This window comes from Lutra lutra, chromosome 1, assembly GCF_902655055.1.
Source record: "Lutra lutra chromosome 1, mLutLut1.2, whole genome shotgun sequence".
Taxonomy (NCBI): Eukaryota; Metazoa; Chordata; class Mammalia; order Carnivora; family Mustelidae; genus Lutra; species Lutra lutra.
This window is the reverse complement of record NC_062278.1, coordinates 181,689,174-181,710,625: the sequence shown is the minus strand read 5'-3', so window position 1 is coordinate 181,710,625 and position 21,452 is coordinate 181,689,174. Positions and strand designations below refer to the sequence as shown.

The window sequence follows — 21,452 nt, the reverse complement described above, 5'->3', positions numbered from 1 at the left end:
TTCTTTAAAGAACATATCAAAATTAAATTTGATCTTCTAATTCTGCCACTTTGATTTCACTCTGTTGCTCCTCAGTGCCTGTAGAATAAAGCCCAGACTTCTTGATTTGGATTCCATGTCCTTCCCAGTAAGATTCCTGCTCACATCTGCAGCCCTGCTGTCTGCATCCACCCTCACAAGGCACCTTGTACTTGAAGTAACCTGAAGCTACTCAAGTTCATAAGCCACCCTTTGCCCCGTGCCTTTCCACATCCTTTTCCTCTCCTGAAGCATTCTTCTTCAGTAAACTCTAGTCACCTTTCAACTCTTTCTGTACAGATTACATTCCCCATAAAGCCTGCCCAGATCCCTAATCTGTAGATGGGAACTTCTCTGGTAATCACTGAACATAATGTAGTTTCCCATTGAGTGTTACTGTAACTGCTCTGTGTTGCTTATCTTTATACCCAGGAACTTGTCTGATATAAAATTAAATATCTGGTGCCTAGCAGAGTAGGTACTCAAAAATTTTTCCAATGAATGAATGAGCACTTGCTTTTGAGACCTCAGGAATCATTACTGCCATTGTAAGATCTTATCTATTCAGAGCAGCTTTTCTAAAACCTCTGCTGGGAAGTAATTCCCCTATTACCTTAGCTTGAAATGCTCTCTGGACTTCAAGCAGGAACACTGATTTCTTCAAAACTATTCTGTAATTTCGGTGACTCACTGACTTAGATCCCCACTACTATCGCTGATGCATTAATTCAAAGCTGGTATGGAGCTGATATAAAAACTTACAAACCAGGTTGATTATAATTGTTCAAATGTATTGTGTAATTTACATAGTAGACTTATTTCTCAGCTTATACATTTTTAGGACATCTTAAATACTTAGACTTTCCCCCCCCCAATTTAACATTACTTTTTTCATGATTCAGGCTTTACATAATAAAGTACATGTATGTGTTGGCTTAATCAAGTTTATTTGCCACCAGCATTCCCTACACTAGGGTGGAGAAAGCTTTCCTCCTTACAAGTTTCTCATTCATGGACAAACCCAAGTTCATATAAAAAACAAAAACAAACCTAAAAAGCTAACATATTTAAAATCTTGCCATAAATACCCTCCCCAAATTTTGTCTTCTCTTACAGTTTCAGTTGGCCAATAAATTCATCTGTTCCCCAAATTTGATTTGAATCTACATGTTTTAAGTTGCAACAACCAATGATTGAACCATCACAATAAATCTATCATTTAAAGTGCTTCCCCAGTTTGGCGTAAGACTGCAGACCAAGTTAAGAGGGACAGACATGGGGCTTTCGCTGCCAAATGATGGCCAAGGCCCACTCTGATTTCACATGAACTTGGAGAAGATTCAAAAGTACAACTTGTTCAATAATTGCCTCTAACAGCCTTTTCCCTAAGCTTCCAGCCTCTGGCTCATCAGTGCTTTTGCTGTCCAAAGAGATAAAAGCAAAATCCAAACCACCAGACTTTGTGCTACGTACTGAATGTTTGGGTCTCCTCAAAATTCACAAGTAAAACCGTAATCCCCAGTGTGATGCTATTAGGAAGCTGGGCCTTTGGGAGGTGATTAGGTCATGAGCAGAGGCAGGAGGGGGGGGATTGGTGCCTCATGAATGGGATTAGTGCCTTTTTGAGACCCCTGAGCGCTCTCTTGCTCTCTATCTGCCATGTGAGCATATAAGAAGATTGCCACCTGAAACCCAGAAGAAGTCCTTTCTCAGAGCTTGACCAAGCTGGAACCCTGATCTCAGACTACCATGCCCAGAACTGAGAGAAAAAAATTTCTGTTGTTCATAAACCATCTGGTATACGGTACTGTGCTATAAAAGCCCAGACTAAGATACTTGGAAGGGACTAAAACACTATGACCCTCTTCTTAAACATGTTTCCTCTTTTTAACCCTATTTTGTACCTAAACGTTTCCTCATTCATAGAGGAGATGTTGGAAATATTTAAAATGAAATGGAGGTCAGTAGTCCTCAAATGAACAGAAGTAACATTTATAACAGGATACATTGCAAGAGTAAACCATCTTCCTCTTTCCACTTAAAACGTATTCCCAATTAAAAAAAAAATAATCCCAATTTCTCACTGGATACCTATGTGCCCACAAAAACAAAAACAAAACAAAACAAAAAAACAAAAAACATCCCATATTCCTCAGCCTCCCTTGCATTTAAGTTTGGCCTGGGAACTAATTTCTGTCCAGTAGGGCATAAAAGAAATTATTGTATGGAACTTCTGGGAAGTTCCTAAAAAGGGAAAGAAGTATATCCTGATTTCTATCTTCCTCCTTCCTGTTACTGGGAGATGACACTGAGAAGCTAAAGCCCAGGGAGCCATCTTGATTCAGGATATGAAGATAGTGGAACAGCATGATAGAAGGAGTCTGTGTCCCTGAAAATTGTGGATTCCAGGCAGTCCTAACAGTCTACCTTTACAGACATGAATCAGTTAATGAGCCATCCAACTAAAAAGCAAAAAACTTCTATCTTTCTCAGCCACTGTTATTTTCAACATTTTATTAGTAATATATCTTTATACTTACTCATCAGTGTATCTGCAAATATCAGACATTAGGCTAAATGCTCGCTTTAGAGCAACTATGTAAGGTAGGAATTATGATCTCTTTCATTAGTGAGGAAAATAAGACTCAAACGTGTTACATAAGGGATCTAATGGCACCAAGGTAGAAGGTGGCTAAGTCAGAAACCCCAGATGAGATTCCAGAATTTATACTTCTTTTTCCTGCATTACCCCATTACTCTATAATGTGGGAGTAAATCCCTCCTTGTGTGCCTGTAGCTAAAACTCTTAATCTTCTTATCCACTTTTGAAATTAAGATTAAAAACCTCTGCCTCCTATAGGCACTACTGTGAGGACAAGTAGGTTTATTATTGTGGAAAGCACTGAAGTCCTTGGGATTTAACCACTATTTAATTTATGTAAACAGTTAAAACTATTTAAAACTTTTTGAACACAAAAAGTCAGCAGTTATACAAGAAGACTTCACTTCCAATAGAGCCACAATTAACTAATTTGTGCCACAAGCCTACATTTGTTTCAACTGGTTTACAAAATTAAACTCCAAATCACTAATTAACTTCCTGTTCCAGAAATCCATTCTGTGAGGCCCAACATTTAGCTGGATTGTGTTTAACCACTCAGTTCACAACTCTGCCTTGTCATCCTGCTGTGTCTGTCTTTTAATGGAAGTGTCTCCCATTAAATACAGGAGGAACAGCAAGTGGTGCTGTCATACCAACCCACAAAAATACCTTGGTAGAGGCTCAACCCACTGAGCTACCCAGGTGCCCCAGGTTGTGTTCTCGGGGTCCTGGGATCACGTCGGGCTCTCTGCTTGGCAGGGAGCCTGCTTCCCCCACTCCTTCTCTGCCTGCCTCTCTGCCTACTTGTGATCTCTGTCAAATAAATAAATAAAATCTTTTAAAAAAAATACCTTGGTGTCTTGGTAATATACGAGCAGTTCAACTTGGTTATCTGCGATAAGACGCATAATTTTGAAAAAGGAAATCCACGTTTCTTGGCCTAGGGTTTTATTGTTTGTGCTCCCTCATCTCCAGAAAGAGTAATTTGGATTCCATGACTGCAAAGGCTAAGACCACCTCAAAAATTCTGGACTCCCTATATAAAATGTGACAGGGAAAATGCTTAGCTGTTATGTCTAGAGTTAGACTCGGATTAAAAGCCTGGCTATGTGAGGCACCTGGGTGGCTCAGTGGGTTAAAGCCTCTGCCTTTGGCTCAGGTCATGATCTCAGGGTCCTGGGATTGAGCCCTACATCGGGCTCTCTGCTCAGCGGCGAGCCTGCTTCCTCTTCTCTCTCTGCCTGCCTCTTTGACTACTTGTGATCTCTCTGTCTCTGTCAAATAAATAAATAAAATCTTTAAAAAAAAAAAAAAAAGCCTGGCTATGTGACTTGAGACAAATTATATAATCAAAGTTTTGTTTTTCTTATTAGTAAAATGGAGAGGGTTATATGATCTCCAACACATCATAGAGTTCCAGGGATGTTTAAAAGAGATAATGACAATGTAGATAATGTAGACTTCTGCATCAGTTTCCTCCTGCTTCTATAATAAATTACTGTAAATTTAGTAAGTTGGCCTAAAATAACACAAATTTATTATTATATAGTTATGGAAATCAGATGTCCAGTACAGGTATCAATGGACCAAAATCAAGGTACTGCCTGGGCTATGTTCTTTGGGAAGGTTCAGAATTAGTAAATGTTCCTTGAGGTTGTTGAAAGAATTCAGTTCACTGTGACTATGGGGCTAAGATCCTGCTTTCCTTACTGGCTGTCAACTAAGGGCTGTTACCACCTTAAAAATCATCCAAAATTCTTTGCTCATGGCTCCCTTCCATGGGCTGAAGGGATATTTATATAGTTCATCTGGCTAACAGTCCCCTTAACACACTCCTATCTTCATACACATCAAAAATGAGAAAACGACACGGCGCCTAGGTGGCACGGTCAGTTAAGGGGTCAGCTCTTGATTTCTGCTCAGGTGGTGATCTCAGGGTCCTGGGATGCAGCCCCGAGTCAGGCTCCATGGTCAGTGGGGAGTCTGCTTGAGGATTCTCTCTCCCTATCTCCTGCTGCCCCTCCCCCCACTTGTGCTCTTTCTCTCTAGAACAAATAAATAAATTTTAAAAAAATAAGAAAAGGAGTCAAGGAAATAAAACTTTTCATTGTATAAGTAAAAGGCAGAATGAATTGAACCCAGGCAGTCTGAGTCTACAGGCGGTACCTGTAAGCCTCATTCTTCCTCCTCATTTTAAATGTTATTATAACAATCAGGAAACCAAGAAAGCCTTTGCTTAAACTAATACCAGGAATGCTAAATTATTTCAGTATAAAGCTACAGCAACATTGGTAGTTATTTGGCATATGCTCTCATTCTATCTTCTCTTCTTTGTCCTAGGATATGGGCTCACCTGGGTCTAGGACTGACATTTCATCATTCTATTTTGAGTCTAACCAGGTGGCTAAGAAGGGAAATCCTTGCTAAACTAAGGTATTCTGTATGGGAAGAAGACAGATGATATATCTACCTCTTTTTAGATTTCAAAAATTGGGGTGCCCTGGTGGCAGAGTCAGTTAAGCACCTGCCTTCAGCTCGGGTCACGATCTCAGGGTCCTGGGATGGAGCCCTGCGTGGGCTCCCTGCTCAGCGGGGAGTCTGCTTCTCCCTCTCCTTCTGCCCCTCTCTTCACTCAGGCTCTTTCTCTATCTTGCTGTCTCTCTCAAATAAATAAATAAAATCTTTAAAAATATAGGTTTCAAAAATTGCTTACTATCTTCATGAGAGTATTACAGAACCAAAAATACTACCGTCTTCGTTCGTCAACTTGTATTCTACTTGTTTCATATTGAAAACCTACTTTGACACACCAGGGAAAGAAAGAAGAAAGCAAATCACCATTACTTTGGACAACAAAATACCTTTCATTCTCCTGCACGATCACGTCTCCTTTCTTCCATGAACAGAGTGGTTTGGGGGAGGCTCTAGGTTTACAGTCTAAGCTGACCACGCTGCCCACTTGTACCTGAATCAGCTTTTTCATTGGAGTCTTTGAAAAATCTGGAGCAGAAGCTGAAAGGCAAGAAAGATGAGAGAATGATAATTTATTATTTATTAAATAAATTAGAATTTAGTATTTTAAAATTCCTGGAAGTTCCAAGGTTGACTTTATAACCACTTTGAAAGTTTCCCAACACACAGATGTCAGTACTTGATTTACTTAATTGACTGGGCACCACTCACAGGATTTGGGGGCTTAAAAACTAACTCCTACTACTGTGTTTTCTAGAAGTTCTAAATCTTGGGATGATTACCTTACATAGGAATTTTTGAACTTTATTGTGAAGTTGTTTTTTTTTTAAGATTTTTTTTTTTCTTAATTCATGAGAGACAGAGTGAGAGAGAAAGAGAGAGGCAGAGAGAGAAGCAGACTTCCCATAGAGCAGGGAGCTCGACATGGGACTCAATCCCAGGACCCTGGGGTCATGACCTGAGCTAAAGGCAGACATTTAACTGACTGAGCCACCCAAGCCCCCGGTTTACTGTGAAGTTTTAAAATAGCTCAATCAGGAGCTATTAGAATGAAAGACATTTATCACAGAAAGTTCTTGAAAGTTAGTTTTATCAGGCAACAATAGAGTCAGTCTATCCTGTGATTTCTGAGACTCAGCACGTGGCACAGTGTCTGGCACTCAGTAGGTGCTCAGTAAATGTTTGTAGAATGAAGGCTGAATACTGAATTATTATTCTCTTGCATAAAAATTATCAAGATCTATTATAAAATTTTTACATGGTTAGGTTTAACTTCTTTGTTGGAGAAATATATAATAGGAATTACTACATTAATGTTACAGTATCCCATTAAACATAATAATATGTAGAGAACCTTATATGTGCTAATAATGCACACAGTGCTGATCCTGAAACAACACCTGAACATTCAAGATACATAATAATGTATCATTTGAATGAAATGATACTTTTTCCAGAAAATCAGCCTTCCTTTTATTGCAAATGTGAAAAAAGTGCATTTCTCCTAATGTCTAATGCTCTGTTTGAAGGAAAATTCCAGTGAATACAATGTATTATTATTTTTTTTTTTGGTAAGTGGAGATCATATAGCAAATTACATTATGTAGTTATATATTAGATTGTGGATAAAGAAGATATGTTACCCAGAGGTTGTTGGCCTTAAAACTTAAGATCTTAAAATAGTACCTTCGACTAAAAAAAGTCCTTTATATTGAATGAATTATAATACATTTTTTAAACTTTTTAAAAAGATTTTATGCATTTACTTGAGAGGGAGAGAACAAGCAGGGGGAAATTCAGAGCAAAGCCGTGCTTCTTTCATTAGACTGATTATAGTCATGAAAACTGAATGTGTTGGGGAGCACCATGTAGAACCTGATGATGGTGATGATGCTTGAGCCCAGGATCATATTCTGCTCCAATCCAAATCTGTGGATTTGGAGCAATAAATGGAGCAATAAATTTCACTTCTTTCTTATGTGTTTCATGCTATGCTATGCTCTCATTATTCTGGTTGATTTGGGGCATTTACCACTTACAAAGTGTTTTTCTGGATAATCGCCCTAAACATAATATAATATTTTCTATCCTTTCATATACTTAAAGTGCAAGAAGAAGAAAATAATTCAGAACTTCAAATATCAGAGCCTTGTTAACTAAAACTTCAGTATGCCCAATGCTGGATGCTTTGAGCAGGGTCTCTAAAAACAAAAGCAACTCCTTGTGGATCAATAAAATATTGTTTTGAATTCTGCTTATTTTTCTGGCCTGGCAACAGAAAACACCAAGTTCACTTACTCTCTTAAAAGGTTAGTTTATAATATCAGAGTTGGATAAGGATGTTTGAGGTCAACACTGTTTCATTACCATTGCATTATTTCAACCTTTGAGGCTTATTCAGGCCACAATTGCTGCTTTTCCTTAGAAATCATAAAAAAAATTCCCTGATTAAAAATCTTGAATGATATTACTACAAGACTGTAGATGCTATAGGAATATAATAGGAGAAGTAAATATTTCTGGTTTTAACGAAAATGGAAGATTTAAGAAAAAAAATATGACAAGAGAAGCTTAGTCTTACCTACAACCTTAAGTTCAGCACTGGAATAGACGAGACCATGTTTGTTTTCTGCGATGCACTGGAACATGCCAGAATCAGTCACATTTAGGTTCGATATTGTAAGGGCACCATTTTCTATCTGTATTCTCTCCTAGATGATAACAAAAATCTCTTGCATATAAATGTATATATCATTTTAAAGGAAAAATGAAAACCACTATTCTTTCAACCATATACAAATCTCCCTCATTTCCTTCAGAGTATTAGGCAATCTGACCTGAAATGGTAACATTTCCTTATTTGAAAATCTTAGACTGATTTAACATAACAGCCACACATTAGAAATATTAATAAACACCCTTCAGTCCAGATGTCTATCAGTAAAATAAATAACAAAGCAAGAGGTAAAATACTGTGGTCATTTAATTTTCCCTATGGTTAAAGTTGCAGACTTTAAAAAACATATCAATGCTTCTCTCCCCTCAACTGGAAAGTTTTTTACCATTTTTGTAATCATGCAAATTAAAGACATTATAAATTCTGAACATTAGAAAAGGTTCCAGAAAATACATTTATTAAGGGTGTGTAGGTACTACGACAGGTTATATATAGAAATTTGAAGGAATCTAATTGACTTAGTACACAATTTTTTTTTAAAGATTTTATTTAGTTATTTGACAGACAGAGATCACAAGTAGGCAGAGAGGCAGGCAGAGAGAGAGAGGAAGGGAAGCCGGCTCCCTGCCGAGCAGAGAGCCCGATGTGGGGCTCGAGCCCAGGACCCTGAGACCATGACCCAAGCCGAAGGCAGAGGCTTAACCCACTGAGCCACCCAGGCGCCCCAGTACACAATTTTTTAAAAGAACAGAAATTACATGGCTTAAGAAAGAAATTGATTGAGAAAATAAGTACTCATGTAAGAAGGTAACACGTAATAACACATTTTGTCTCCAGAAGCCATACCAAGTTGTCATACATGGAAAAAGAAATTATATTCCACATTTGATTACAGTCAGGTCTTCTCCAGTTTCAAAAGCAAAAAAAAAAAAGAAAAAAAGTAATCAGTTTTAGACAAAAATAATAAAATCAACTTTTCCCAATGAAATTCATTTGTTGAAAACATTTCCTTCTTGGCAGACTGGGTACTTGATTTTACAGATTTCCCCCCCTTTAACTCCTTTTTAGGTGCAAATGAATGTGTGCAAACTCAAGAATTGACTTTGGCACTAGGTATGAGGAAGGCAATTTTTCAAGACAAAATGAAGGGAGGAAGGATTAACCAGCCTCATTACCTTACCTCGAGCACAAGGGCTTCTCCATTTTTCAACCATCGGTAAGAGGGTTTGGGCTTACCACTTGCCCGGCATTCCCAAAAAAGATTGTCTTCCACTGCTATTTCTACATCTTTTATGAGCTGAACCCAATGAGGCTTTGCTGCAAGGAAAAAAAAAAAAAAATCAAACCACCCAGCAAATAAAAAGTAAATACTTTCTACAAATGGATATAAACACTGTGAACAATGGATTAATATGAGCATAGTGGCTAAAATGATATTTAATACCCTATTTACTAAGTGGATATGGGAAACATTTCTAGATTTGAGAATGAATGTTGCAATCTGTCACTTCCTAAGCCAAGCTCATTATGCCTTCTCTGTTTTCAAAATTCTGGGCACTGTGTTATGTTCTTTTCATTCATTCATTCATTCTTTCTTTCTTTTTTAAAGAGGGAGAGAGCGGCGGGTTTGGGGTGGGGGCAGGAGAGGGAGAGAGAGAGAATCTCAGAATCTTAAGCAGGCTCCATGCCCAGCACAGAGCCTGAGATTGGTCTTGATCTAATGACCTTGAGATATGACCTGAGCCAAAATCAAGAGTCAGAGGATTAATGGGCTGAGCCACCCAGGTGCCCCAGCACTGTATTATATAATTCAGATGTGTATTAGTAGTTGGTAATACAGGTACACAAAACAGACTCCTTTCCAAGCACATTTGTGAATCATAAGGTCACAACTGATGACAACTTAATACATGAATGACAGCAGATACTAGTCTTAATTATGCACTAAAAATTAACATCCGTAGAAGGGAAACTTTGAGAGCTGAGGAAAAAAACATTTCCCTCAAGTTAGAAATAACTTTTAATTAAATACAAGGCAATGAGCATCTTATGAACCTCTGTGTGAATTAAAATGAAGGCAGAGAAAGATGGATAAATTGGTTCAATTTGAATCATATGACTTTTTATGAAAAAGAAGTTGCTCATGCAACCTTAAATTATGTATGCAAATCAGCAGCATCAAGTGGATTTACCATTTTCTCTTACATTTTAGAAGATATTTGGAAAATTCTTTTTACAGATGAAAGCAACATACCACTTACAACTAAAGCCACTCAATAGACACAGTATATTCAGCCAAGTCTCAGCTTGCATTTTAAATCCAAAACTGGGAGGTGAGATGTCTTACTGGTTTCACATTGCATTATGCATGTGATGTCTACTGTGGGATTCACATTTGCATCCTCCATAGGGAGAAACAGTTTATCTATTTCTATTTAATTGCAACCATGGGAAGATTTGTCTTTCCATTCCTATCTCGTAAAATTGCTTTTTTTTTTCATCATAAAGGAAATAGACATGAAAATGTAGCTATTGAGCTTTTAGAGAAAATGTACTGGTCTAAATTTTACCTTATTATTATTTTTTATATAAATGACGTGCCCAGTCTGAAGTGTAGTTCAGTCCAAAATCACTTCACTCTACTTACATTAAAGCACATTTTCTTCTTTTGGGAAATATCAGCCTTCGTGGAGTAAGACTGAAAAGAGACTCACACATGAGTCCTTGACCTAAGACTCAAGTTTCTAGCAAAAAATTCCACTGGCTTCTTAATACTACTGTTCTCCTCCTCCAAATGGGAGGATAATTTGCCGGACTGAAGCCAATCCTGAGATCACGACTGCCATGTTAATTGTGATTTCCTGTCTTATTCTATCATATGAGATCCAAATATTCTATCAGACCATTTCTTACAAGAAATATTAGAATGGATAACCAGAGAAATGCCATGCACTGGTAGAATATACTAGGCAAGCCAGAAATGTAGAGTAACTTTCATGAAACACCCTATCTCATTAATTTCTGATTTCTTGGGTATAGAGCATATCACCTACCTAATGGAATAAAGCAGTAGTGTATCTTATCTAGTCAGTATACTGGATGATGTTAGTTATCCATTGTGTATCCAGTTTCTCCTTTCTTTATTTGTAAAATAATCCCCATTTCTCTTTGAACTATCCTTTCTTCCATCACCTCACACTGTCCATAAAATTTAGGGGAACCTGACGATATTCCCTATTCCAAACAGAGGCTCTGAAGTTGTTTAAGCCAATTCTCCTTGCTAGTGATTGTTTTAGGACTCACCTGTGGGCAATGAGATTTGAGAAAGGAATTTCAAGATGTTTTGGAGACAGGAAGAATGAACAAGGATTGATATTCTGGTTACTGTGCCTGGCAGCCACTTTGTGACTCTACCAGAGACTATCATGCAGAGGAAGGGAAAAGAGAGATAAGGGTAGAATCAAAATGAAAGAGAAACTGAGCAGGGCCCTTATTATAAGGTACTTGAACACCAGCTTAGCTTTGAATTTCTTGTCCTAGGAGGCATGTAATTGTTTATTATTTGCTGTTCCACAGAGCTAAAACACTCCTGCTGAAACATTCAGGCACTTGGAATATCTTCTGTTTCCTTATAATGGTCACTTCTTACCCTGGGTCAAGTAATGGATTCTCAGAAAGGCTCCTTTGGAGCTTTCTCCTATGAGAAAAAGGCACTTGCTCTGGGTGGTTTTGGAGCTGAACATACACATGACTTATGTGCTCACCAACCCACCTCTTCATCATCCCATCAGCATGTAGACTTTGACCCCAGGTAACCTCACCTTGGTGCTATGTATTCTAATGCAATAATGTAACAAGAGGGCTAAAAAACACAGAATGACTCATGATACTAAACCAGGCCTCCCTTTTGTCTCTGACAAATCCTTAAATCTTACAATAGTTGAACAGGTGTCAATCTCATCATAACTATTGTAAATTTTTTGAGGCCGGTCGTAAAATGCCCTATAATTTTAATATTTGTCTTTACAAATGTTTTCCTCCCTGAAACATTTATGTATGCAAACTGTTTCTATCTCCACTTTTTTTTTTCTTTTTAAGATTTTATTTATTTATTTGACACAGAGATAGAGATCACAAGTAGGTAGAGCAGCAGGCAGAGAGAGAGGAGAAGCAGGCTCCCTGCTGAGCAGAGAGCCCGATGTGGGGTTCGATCCCAGGACCCTGAGATCATGACCCAAGCCGAAGGCAGAGGCTTTAACCCACTGAGCCACCCAGGTGGCCCCTATCTCCACTTTCTAAGATAAACGGAATGCAGTGCAACTTGCCTTTCACAAAAGTGGTCAATTTCCACTAGTTTTACAATGTTTCTAACGATTACACTGAAAGTATATATTCATTGAGCATATATCTTTATGTATATTATATTTTAAAAAACTGACTTGAAAAAAAATTTTGAAAAAAAAAAGGTAATTTAATTTTCCTCTACCAATAGACTATAAATAAAGGTAGCATTATTATCTTTTCTTTATCCAAACAGAACAGTACATCAAATAAATGTGATTATAAATTAAAGGAAGCAAACACAGCAGAGTTACATTATTGGAAGGGAGAGAATTAACACTGAAGAACTCAAAAGCCTAAGTTGATGTGGTTTGTCTAATGCAGTAATTAACGAGTTCTCTAGTCAACAGTCTCTGTCTGCCTTAGTAAAGATCACAAAGGAAGATACAAAGTCACATTTTCCAGGGGAGAGGACAGATGCAAAGGAGATCTCTCTGATATGATCAAGTGTGTAAGACATTACTTGTAGGAAAAAAGTGAAATATTCATTTTCATATGAATCATTTTAAAATGCAAATAGAATATGTCATGCCTCCGACCTCATTGCAAAATGTTACTGCTTTTTAATTCCTCCTAAATATTCATCATTTTAAAAATGCGAACAGAACAAGTTGCACATTGGCATTCTGCCATAAATTCCCACCACCCAACATTTTATTGAGAGAGCACAATCTAAAAATCCAATTTGCCCAAAATAGATGCTCACCGTAGTAAGTGAGACGTCCCCTGGCGACATTTCTTCCACGTGAATTCTCAGCAATGCATTCATAGGAACCTGTATCTTCCTGTTGGAAGTTTGGAATTTCAAGCACACCATTGAACTTCCTCAGTTTAATCTTACTGGGAAAGGGGAGTCCATCACTTCTTCTCCAATTAATCTGAGGTACAGGACTAAGAAGAAGATTGTCAGGTTATTGCTATTTTAAACAAAATCTTGGATGCATTTTAGGCTTGACAAATTAAACCTTTTGGAGCAAAAAGGCACCAGGTTTCAAATGCAGAACATTTCCAGTTGTCACTTACATAAAATTGATACAAGGATTTACCTCCGTTGATATTTCAAGAAAATAAGTTGTGCATTTTCCTGAGCTAATTAACGATTTAGAGAAAAAAGTTGAACACATATCCACTGTATTTTATAATATGACAAACAAACAAGCAAAAGAAAAATAACACCAATCTAGCTCATGACATTAGGCAGTTACAGTCATTTTCTGCAAACTGTCTTATATTTTATTTTTCCTTTGGTTCCTAAATGAAAGAAGATTTTAGAAAATAAGGATGAGTCAGTCAAAAACTATCTTGATCTTTTACAGCAAACTATTTCAGCACACTGGAGTAAATGTTATAAAACTTACTTTCCAAGAGCAAAACATTCCAATTTCACAGTTGCACCTTTAGCTGCTGGAAGAGTTTCTGGAAACTGCACTTCTATTTTTGGTTCATATTCACCCATTACACCTGTAAACCCACAATTCAAGGTTAATAGTTTCAACATTTCCTTTAGAATTGTTCCCCCCCCCCCTTTTAAACATAAAACTTCCTTTTGCTCCATTTTGAACTAGTTGCTCTAATCATTTAAATTACTCACTAGCCATCCGTTGGGCACCTTTCAAAGCAGAGATGACTGGACCAAACATGCAACATTACTAAACATCAGGACCTTGAATTCCATGATTCTTAAATTACCGTCTGTAGAGCAGTTCCCAGAAAACCATTATACCTTTTACATTGTATAAAATGGGAGGCTTTTTCATTCTGCATTTAATCTGGACATTTCTAGTCAAAGTGAAATATACAATGTATTAATGATTTCCTGAAATATCCTAAAGAACAAAAATTATGGGAGGGAATTTACTTAATGGTGCCCTGGTAGCAGAGAAACCAATCTTAAACTTATTAAATGGCACCCCGGAGACAAGAAACAGTAACTTAATAAATGAGAAAGGTCAAATTCAATTATAACTGACTGGAAAGAAATGCTTAGATAATATGTGGTCATGGCATTGTGCTGTATCAGATATGGTTTTGTGTAAGTAGGGCAGTTATACAGGCTTACAAATCTACTTCCTCTGAAGTTCATGTGCTTCCTTGAAATAGCCATGAAGGGGTTGAGGAAACACATTCTTTTTTCTTTTTAGCTTTATTGAGGTATGATTAACAAATAAAGATTACATATATTTAGACTGTACAAGCTCTTTTCTTTTTACTGTGTACAGCATGATTTAATATATGTATATGCTGTTAAATGATTATGTCAATCCAATTAACACATCTAGCACCTCACATAGATACCATCTTAATTTCTAAATATTCTGTGGTAAGAACACTTCAGGTTGACTCTCTTAGCAAATTTCAAGTACATAATATAGGATTATTAACTATGATCACGATGCTGCTGAGAGTGGGGGAAATGGGGAGGGGGTGGTCAAAGAGTATAAACTTTAAGTTATAAAATGAATAAGCTTTGGGAATCTAGTGTATATATATTTTTTAAATTTTTTAAAATTTAAATTCAATTAATTAACATACAATGTATTACTGGTTTCTGAGGTAGAGGTCAGTGAATCATCAGTCTTACATAATACCCAGAGCTTATTAAACTCATGGCCTCCTTAATGTCTATCACCCAGTTATCCCATCCCCCACCTCCCTCTGTCTAGTGCACATTTAGAAAATTTTTAAGAGATGCTTTATATCCTATAACAAGATAACCAGAGCTTTAAGAACCTCAAGGTGGCTGAAATCAGGACAGGTGACTACATGACAATGTAATTTGAGCCCCAGACTCAGAAGAACCTCAACCTTGGTTCAGTGATCTCCTATCACCCTCTTGAAATTCTTAATAATTTCTGAACAATGGAGCCACCATTTTTATTTTGCAATCATCCTGAAAACCATATAAAGCTGGTCCTGGGTAAGGATTAGGTACAGGGACCTGTGGTTAATGAAATAATCTTCATCACTGTACTCATAAATATTTTTTGTACCCCCCAAAATGAAATAATTCTTCATGATACGCTTTTCACTTTTCCCCCTTTGTTTTTGCTAGTATCTACAACATTTACATTGAAAAATTTCCTACCATCAGAACGTAGCACCAGAGGAGTTGGGGAGCCCAGCACTCTGGCATTCATCACCATACTGGTCACCACACAGGTGTAATTACCCACATCAGATGGCTCAACCTTGGCTATGTAGAGATGGCCTGTCTCTTGAGAGACAAATCTCCGACTATCTTCTTCAACAAATGATGGATATTCATTGAAGATCCAAGCATATGATAGTTCTAGTAAAATTTGGGGGGAAAAGAAATTCCATTAAAGAAAGCTTTCCATATTATACTAAAAAATACACAAAACCATCTTTACCACAAAGTACTGCTGAAAGCTTTTACTGCAGGTCATGAGAGAAAGAGTTCTGTGAACTGATTCTGCAGTCATTCTGCATTATGGTGGAGGACACTGCTGATTAGCATTCTTGTGGGAGCAATATTGTTACCATCATCATTATCACTATTCCAGACATCTCCTGACAAGTCTCTCTGGACTGGGTTCAGTCTTTCTCCCTTTTAATTTGGATCTCTACACCACACATTCTGTGATCTTTCAAATTTACCAATCTTATCATGTCAATTTCTGATAGAACAGCTTTCTGCAGTTCCTTGGTGTTCTTGGGAATAATGCAAAATTTCTTAACCTGAATAGGAGACTCTGCAGGGTTGAGCCCCTGCTGAAAGCCTTAGCACCTGGGTGTTTCTGCACATGCTGCTTAGAAGCCTACAGTGTCCTTCTTCTCTGTCCACTCTTCTGCTTCCCTCACCCCGTTTCAACATGAAACCCCATTCTGTCACAGTTAACTTTCAGATGGTTTTCAAAGCATGGTTCCAACTATAAGAAGTCTTCGGAGAAGTCTTCCTTCATCCTTGTCCTCAGGGCAGATTCTCCTATCCAGAACAACTCTAAGCTCACATCATTCAAGCACTTACTGCTTTGTATGTAATGGTCTGTTTAGTTATCTGTCCTCCCACCACTTGGTAAACACTGATGTCAACTTTTATCCTGACTGCCCTCCTTTGCCCAATTAGCAAAATGAAATATCCAAAGGCACTTAATAGTCCTCAATAAACATTTATTGAGTTAATTAGGTATACAATTATGCTACCATCTCCTATGTAAAGTCCAATATGAGATTTCTTGACTTTCAAGGTCAAGGTAAACCAACTTTCTCCAAAGGAACTAATGTTCTTCTGCTCTGTGACAATGAGGGTAAACAATACCATCCTGCATTGTTCTAGATGCCCGCATTTTTCAGAGGCAAGATGTTATTTAAGCACAGTTACCATGGTTGGCTCATTTGAGTCCTTCTTTCCATGGCCCTATTGTCTTTTACGATTTCATCAGCCTTATTCTATTGGTTCATCACAGTAATGCTTTTTTAATAGAATTTTCAGAAAATGTATGTAATGAAAATAAACTCAGTGAGTAACAAATTCAAAATACATTGAAGGCATAATTCCAGGGGTGACAGGTCTTTGCATTTGGTAAAGTGGGACAGTAAGTCCGTATACAAAGAACAATGAGACAATGTAAAAGGGCTGGGGGAGAGTTACTCTGGATTTCAGAGGAAGGAGAGGTGACATTCTCTCATGGCCAAAGAACAGGTTTTAAAGAACAGAAGAACATTCTGAGAAGCAGGGATAAAAGCACTCCAGATGAAGTGAGGGGCATGTGTAAAGCAAGCAGGGGAGAGAACGTGGTAAGGACCTAGTGGCAAGGAGACAGCACTGACTCCCTTCTGCCTTTAATGCAAATGTGAATGTCTGATGATTCCAAAGGTTAGTAAGTCAATGTCAAACTGTGAGCACATTGAGAGACATGGATTTTTAACCTTGAACTGCTCTCCACATCATTCTATCCTATCAGCAGAGTGTTTCATAACATTCAGTCAGTCACCTGACAGGTTGTGAAATCTAAAGTTGTTTACTGGACTGTATGAAATAAAAAAGAAGTGTCTTAAACGTTCACTCCATAGTTTTCCTCATGCCAATCTGATGGTGCTTTTCTCTTACAATAGTACTAAATAAACCAGAATTAGAGAATGCTGGTCAGGGAGGCTAAGTTAGCTCTGCATTTATTGAAATTGACAGCAGTGGAAATCATAGCTTCTTAGGCTCTTCCTGTTGCACTAAGAATCTGGTCCCCATGCCAACATTCCCTAACCCCTGTCACCTTACCTTGCTTTGAAGAAGGCAAAGCCATCTCATTCTGCTTTTTAAATTGTTCTACCCATGAAGCTAATACAATTTCCCCTCTCCTTTTCATTTTTTATTTAAAAAAGCCCCTTTTGGGGCGCCGGGTGGCTCAGTGGGTTAAGCCTCTGCCTTTGGCTCAGGTCATGATCTCAGGGTCCTGGGATCAAGCCCCGAATCGGGCTCCCTGCTCAGCGGAGAGCCTGCTACCCCGCCCCTGCCTGCCTCTCTGCCTACTTGTGATCTCTCTCTCTCTCTCTCTGTCAAATAAATAAATAAATAAATAAAATCTTAAAAAAAAAAGTCCCTTTTGTCCAGTGAGTGTTAAACTTCCACTGCCTCCCAACATGTATGTTACAGACCTCAGCTGGGTGTTAAGAACAAGAAGTCAACCTTATTAAACCAGTTTATACTAAAATGAGAATGGCTGGTGGAAAGAACTCAGATTCAGAAAAACCTAAAATCGAATAAATTACATGTAAAGAATACTATATAGCAAGGAGAATGCATGATCAGTAAGTACATGAAACACTTTGGAACAAATATTACATATGTAATTTTGACTGAAATTTGATAAGGCTCCACTTGTAGTTTTTTTAATCCCAAATTAATATTGTTAAGATTTAAATACTGTACAATCATGATATTGTCGTACAGATATTATGGTGGCTTTGCCTACATGACTCTAGTAATGAAGGATTGTTAGGAGAGAAGAAGGTTAAAATTATAATCATTTTAAAGCTGCTCCCAAAATGAGCATGGAGAAGTGAACATTGATGAATTGTGGCATGGGTTATGGTCGACATGGAAGTGTCCCACTGAGGTCTCATTCAGAACTTCCTGCCCAAAACACAGTTAGCTGGGAGCCTCCACCTGCTAGCCCATGGAGTGCTGTGGCTGCACTTTTCCTGGGGCTGCTTCTAGTTAATGGATGAAGCCCACTGGGGTGTTCATGCTGGCCCATTCCCCCTGGTGCAGGATTTCCCCCATGGGCAACTCTGGTTGAAGACATCCTCCTATCAGATAATGCCTATTCTCAGAACTTCCTGGTGATCTGGCATTCTTCCTATCCAAGTTTTCCTTTCCTCTCTTTGGTCACAGATTTCAGACTTGAATCTCAGACTGAGGTTCCCTCTACCACTTTCTGTTCCCTCCCCGTTTATCTTTCATAGGCATTTTCTCCAGGAATTCTTTTTTTTTTTTTTAGTAACAAGTCTGATCCTCTTATCCTATCTTGAGGTCTGTTTCTCAGAAGACTTGCACTGACGGAGTGTGGCTGAAACTGAGTAACAGACTCTCCTCTGTATTGGAAATGGCCCCTTCCCTTACACCTGAGCCAGTAAGAGGAAAGAGCCTCTTACTGACCTCTTTTTCAGGATCTGTGTAATCCCCTTACCTTACCCTCAGGCTCTTCAAATTTACAAACTCATTCCTAATTGATTTTTTTTTTTAAAGATTTTATTTATTTATTTGACAGAGAGAGATCACAAGTAGACGGAGAGGCAGGCAGAGAGAGAGAGAGAGAGGGAAGCAGGCCTCTCGCTGAGCAGAGAGCCCGATGTGGGACTCGATCCCAGGACCCTGAGATCATGACCTGAGCCGAAGGCTGCGGCTTAACCCACTGAGCCATCCAGGCACCCCCCCAATTGATTCTTAGTACCTACCCTCCAGACAAGCCCAGAGGAAAACACTGCAAGCCCATCAAGAGACCCCCACCAAAGAAGAAACAAGAAGACCTTCATCCCCCCGGGCTATATTGCCTAGCAGAAGTCCTAAAACCATCACTCATAAATTGACAATCCAGTGGAGAAAAGCTACTGTTTTGTAGGAATTAGTATTCCTACATTCTTCTTTGAGAATCTATATAATCAAGCAGATTTGGAGGTCTATCGTGGAACTGAATACAGGCATCCCTTGAATTACAAAGGGCTTATACTTGTCAACCAACCCCCAAAGCATATTGCAAATGTGATCATCACACAACCAGGAGGACTGTATATTCCCTGTGTTATTATATGGTGTAGAAAGATGTTTTAAAGCGTTTTCAACAACGCTCCCTCTCTCTTTATATCCTAATTGCATGGTGGGTATACTTTTGAACTAAAAGTGCAATTACATGGCCTAACATTGAAATACAGAGTAACCAGAAGACCATAATAGTCTTCCTCCACTATTTCTCTCAAATAGTATAACTCCACAAATATAGGAGAAAAAAAAAAGATCTTTGATGGACAGCACAAAAATCGAACTCTAAGGTTTTAAGCTGGGATAAACAGGAAAAACAGGAAAGAGAGAGGAAAAGCCACTTTAGGGAAGGAAGAGGTCGTATTGTAAATTAATTCTGAGACTCAGGTAGGTGATCTAAAAGGAAATGCCCAATGGGCAGGTGAGACTTTTAAATATAAGCCGAGGAGAGAGGCTGGGCCTAATAATGGTATGGCAGGGAGAATCATGACCCCCAAAATATGCCAACACCCCGACCCCTGAAATCTTGAACATGTTACCTGATACGGCAAGAGAGGGTTCACAGATGTGATTAAATTAAGGATATGGAGATGGGAGGATTATCTTAGATTATCAGGGCTGGGGGGAATGTCGTCATTAGAGTCCTTGTAAGAGGGAAGCAGGGGGCTCGGAGAAGCAGGGGTGTCTTTGAAGTTGCTATGCTTTTGGTCTGAAGATGGAAGAAGGGGCACAAGTCAAGGAAAACAGGGGGCTTCTAGAAGCGGGGAAAAGGAGGAAATGGATTCTCCCCCAGAGACTTCAGAGCCTTCAGCAGCCCTGTCAACATCTGGCACCTTGATTTTAGGTCAGGGACACCTGTATTGGACTTCCGGCACACAGAATTGTAAAATAATAAATCCATGGTGTTTTAAGCCACTAAGCTTGTGGTAATTTGTCATATCAGCAAGGGGAAACCAACAGAAACAATGATAATGTGTAACAATCAGGAGCTGTTATTAAGTCCAAGTGCAGTGCTAAGTGATAGAGATAAAACTTTCAGAGAAAAACAAATGACCAGAAACAAAAAAATGGAGAAAGCCTACACTTAGAAGGCTTAAGAATCATATTTCATACAAAATGACTCTAGGATCAATACAGTGTTAGAGGGTGGGGTATTCCAAAAGAGATGGCAAATCACAGCAACCCCAAAGCAAATGAATTAGTGTTCTACTGTTTTATACAAAGATTCAGATCTTTGAGATGCATCGGTAGCTGTGTCTGTTAAGCTTCTGACTCTTGGTTTCAGCTCAGGGCATGATCTCAGGGTGGTGAGATCGAGCCCCACCTCGGGCTCCACTCGGCCCATGGAGTCTTCTTGAGATTCTCTCTCCCTTTCCCCACCCCCCACTAAAAAAAAAACAAAACAGAAAACACACAAAGATTCAGACCCTTAACGACTTATGAAAAGAAATCAAATCTGTATTTAATATGGTATATACAGTTATGCCAGTTAAAACAGAAATTTGTAGCACCTACCTACCCCTTCTTTACAGACTTTCTTATTGAGATGGAAAGAGATATAACTTTTATGTCTTAGAGAGGAGATCTGCACTATTTCATTTACTGCCTGTATGACCGTGTTAAAATATATGGAATCACTCTGATAGAAAACATTAGAGAATTATGTGATTTACTGCATTCTGAATAAAGTAAAAAAAATCTGCTGTAGTACTATCAGAGTTTACTTATCATAAAAATCTGCATTTGCAATAAACATTAATTGTACACTGCAAAGTAAAATATATATCAAATCAGCATTCTTTGGAGATTTTTCAACATCATTTTATGTATGATGATAAATACAAAGCTATAATAAAAATGATAATTTTATATACTCAAATGAGCTAGACTTTACAAAACCTTTCATAACCTGTGGTGTAAATCACAAACACATTATGCCAAAACTACTTGGCCACTGGGCTTTCTATTAACAACTCTACGTTAATATTAGGTATGTGAAATATGTTTTATTAGAGAACAAAGAGGCTTTAGCAATCAGAGTCATAAATTAAGATAATGAAGTGCTGAAACTGCTTTCTAAAAAAGTAGTATGTGATGAATGACATCGCTCCTCCAGCCACATTCTT

The 21,452-nt window shown here is 38.2% G+C and overlaps 1 protein-coding gene across 1 annotated transcript in view; it reads right to left on the bottom strand.

Annotated features, from left to right (window-relative positions):
- Positions 1-21,452, bottom strand: part of CNTN3 (contactin 3) — a 353,501-nt gene that overhangs the window by 89,450 nt on the left and 242,599 nt on the right. The window contains exons 6-11 of the mRNA XM_047746701.1: positions 15,196-15,399; positions 13,469-13,571; positions 12,817-13,001; positions 8,950-9,086; positions 7,674-7,803; positions 5,482-5,632 (exon numbers count right to left, since the gene is read on the bottom strand). Of these exons, the coding sequence (XP_047602657.1) occupies positions 5,482-5,632; positions 7,674-7,803; positions 8,950-9,086; positions 12,817-13,001; positions 13,469-13,571; positions 15,196-15,399 (910 nt within the window). The remainder of the gene's footprint in view (positions 1-5,481; positions 5,633-7,673; positions 7,804-8,949; positions 9,087-12,816; positions 13,002-13,468; positions 13,572-15,195; positions 15,400-21,452) is intronic.